Genomic DNA, 3,106 nt, shown 5'->3' with positions numbered 1-3,106 from the left:
GCGCGAAATTCAGAAACAAACAATCATTTTACATTTGTAACATCGTATAGTTTATCCAGCGTTGACATAACACTAACACACCAGTTATTTTCATAATACAATATATTATCTTTTTCTAGTATCACGAGTAAATGAGATAATTATCAATTTGTCAAACAAATATAATAATCAAACAACATATTAAAAATATGTGCTAAAAATACTACTGTATTTATAAATAAATGTTTCAGTAACCCTAGTGGTACCCTATAACGTTCACGCACGCACACTTACCCTTCACTTAAAATCTTCAATTCCACTTTGAGTTTCTACTGGTAAGGTAAGGTTGTCAGGAGTCCGTACAATTTGTGATAGGCCATCAAATTCGTCTTTATTTAAATCCAGTACGTCATTTGGATGTTGATCTTAGAGAGTTTATGATTATACTTTAAAAAAATAAACCAGTCTTTGAATATATCCTTTTAAGTTGATCGATTTTCAAGTTACTATCCATCTTGCCATTGTTTTATCACATCTTATCGTTTTTGCCAATTTCATTTTAGACAGACTGAAAGTACTGTAACGAGAATCTTCAAAATTAGAAATGGAGTTTTCAAAAACAAAAATACATATATCAAAATCATAAGGTATTTCATAAAGCTAAATGTATCAGAATACTTAATCATTTCTTACGTTAATGGTTTTTCATATAAAAATTATATTGAATTGGAATAATTCAATAATAAATAATGTTACATTAACTTACGTAAATCTATATACTTATTGTATTCTTTAGGAGATAACTATATTTGATCCATGGTGAGAAGGCATATGTATTTCACGAATTGTTTGCAAATTCACCACTTGTTTTGTAATAACTGACGAACAAACATCAATACCTAGAAAGAAAAAATATTTCCAACCATTTATTCTTATTTTTAGCTATTGCATGATCCATTATATTTATTATAATCTCAGCACAATTGAATAAAATATTTTCCATTATTGACCTTATTTTTCTTATTATTATTTTAGCTGGATGGTCCTGAATCTCATAATAAACATCGTGGTTTTCATTTGTTAAATCTGTCGGAAAAGCAACTCTACTATTAAAATATCCTACCATTATATATATTAAATACCTTTGTTGAATGTATACTAGAAGATTACATTAATTATAGTACAGAGAAATCGTCAGGGAAAATTTAACATTTTTCAAATAAAATTTTATTTAATCCCATGATTCTTATCGGAGGTTTCATGGAAGTGGCCAAAAGCTCGTATAAATAGAAATAATTCTCATATAAAAAATATTAATTTTGTAAAGTATCAACTGGTTTCTTCGCCACAATTTTAAAATGTATTTATTTATTTATTTTTCTCTAGTCAAAACTACAACAGGAGCTCAATTCAAAAGAAGCGAAGATAAAACATCTCAGGGTGAGATAAAGTAATTATTTTATTCTGACAAAAGCTAAATTAATAAACGTTTATGTTCGGAATTTTCAGATAATTTTAATGAAATTAGTTCATTGATATAGAATTATATGTATAATATGTTTACTTTTTGCTGTGAGGAAAAAAGAAAGAAATACTTTGTAATTCTTCTCTTTTTTTAGAGCAATTTAAACTATTTTTTGTAGTTTCATATTTTATCATGCTATTACTGCATGTATTTGTTATTCGTTGGTATGAATATTTTTCACTATTTAGATCTAAATTTTGAAGGTATGTTTAAGTATTAAATTTTCGATTTCAAAAGGAGGTTTAAAGTAACAAATGTTTTACTCTATCTATTGTTCTCTGTTTTCTATTCGATTTCAATGTATACGTCATTTTTTGATTTATATACATTTCTGGAATTCCCCAAGTCTTTGTTTGCTATGTAGATTAATGATTGACTCTTGTTTGTAGGACTGTTGGTCTAGATAAATGAATGCTAATGTTGTTACAGTGTTAGATTTAGACCTTACCTGTAAAGCGAAATGTTGTTTAGGGCGGGGTAGGGGCCACACCCAGTTTTCAATCTGTCCAAATACAAATGCATCAAAATTAGGAAAATTACTCTCAGAAAAAGCAGGAGAATGCATAAGAAATAATCCAGAACCCAAGAGCTTCTGGGACCCTAACACGAACCTTGGACTCAGGCCGTAATGGATGCAGTTGTGGCATATATTCCCTCACTTTGCTTGGTCAAATAAACCTTGCTCCCACACACACATACACTTTTAATTTGTCTCTTATACTTCTGTTTATATTGGTTATTTTGGTGAATGAAAGGGTGAGCTGAATGGCGTTATCTCACACTACTTGTCTTTACTTAATTTTTCTACAATCAAAATACGCAAGAGGGACTTAGTTTTTAAGTTTATAATATTTACTTTTGCACAAGTCAAGCTGATTAACAAAGTCTCAATAGGCAAGCTTCACTGCCTGACTATAAATGGATAATGATTGAGATACACTCCCAAGATCATGTTTCTAGAATTTAGGTATAATCCATGTTTTTCTTGCCCCTAGCTATTAACTGCTCATAAATAGGATAACAAACACTTCCAGAGGTGAAAAAAACAACAAAAAACAAGTGACGGTTGTTGGATATACAAGACTGTTTAGTGTAAGAGCTATTATTTAGTTAATTTAGTGATACAATATTTAATGATTATTTGGTTTTTATAACAAGAGTGTTAAAAGTTAACTATTTTAAAGTCGATAGTTCTAACAAGTTTCGTTACTTAACTCTGTAAGAGTCGTACGATGTGTGTAGTTCAATTGTTATAGTATTATTGAACATCATCTTTCTCGAAACCTCTAAGTTTTTCTCGCTGTGTGAGTATTGTTACATCATAGCATCTCCTAGTTTGTAGAAAGTTCCAGGCCTCAGTTGAAAGGTATATATATATATGTATATATAGATGACCAGGTGAGTGCAAGTCAAGTAAAGTTCAGTCAGAGCAATGTTAGTTAGTTAAAGAAAACGTGAGGTTAGCCGGCGTGTGAGTGATTAGCCATAACCGGTGATTTCTATAAGGTGTTTCACAGCTGTATTGTAACAACAGAGATAGGAAAACTAATTTATCTTGCCAGTTGGGTTCTAAAGCAACTGAATCAGCCTGTGTGGACTTTT

The 3,106-nt window shown here is 30.1% G+C and overlaps 1 protein-coding gene across 2 annotated transcripts in view; it reads left to right on the top strand.

Annotated features, from left to right (window-relative positions):
* Positions 1–3,106, top strand: part of LOC106465094 (dixin-A-like) — an 88,816-nt gene that overhangs the window by 54,425 nt on the left and 31,285 nt on the right. For both annotated transcript variants that reach the window (XM_022392922.1, XM_022392923.1), the window contains one exon: positions 1,366–1,419. In XM_022392922.1, the coding sequence (XP_022248630.1) occupies positions 1,366–1,419 (54 nt within the window). The remainder of the gene's footprint in view (positions 1–1,365; positions 1,420–3,106) is intronic.

This window comes from Limulus polyphemus, unplaced genomic scaffold (assembly GCF_000517525.1).
Source record: "Limulus polyphemus unplaced genomic scaffold, Limulus_polyphemus-2.1.2 Scaffold1834, whole genome shotgun sequence".
Taxonomy (NCBI): Eukaryota; Metazoa; Arthropoda; class Merostomata; order Xiphosura; family Limulidae; genus Limulus; species Limulus polyphemus.
This window is presented reverse-complemented; position numbering and strand designations above follow the sequence as displayed.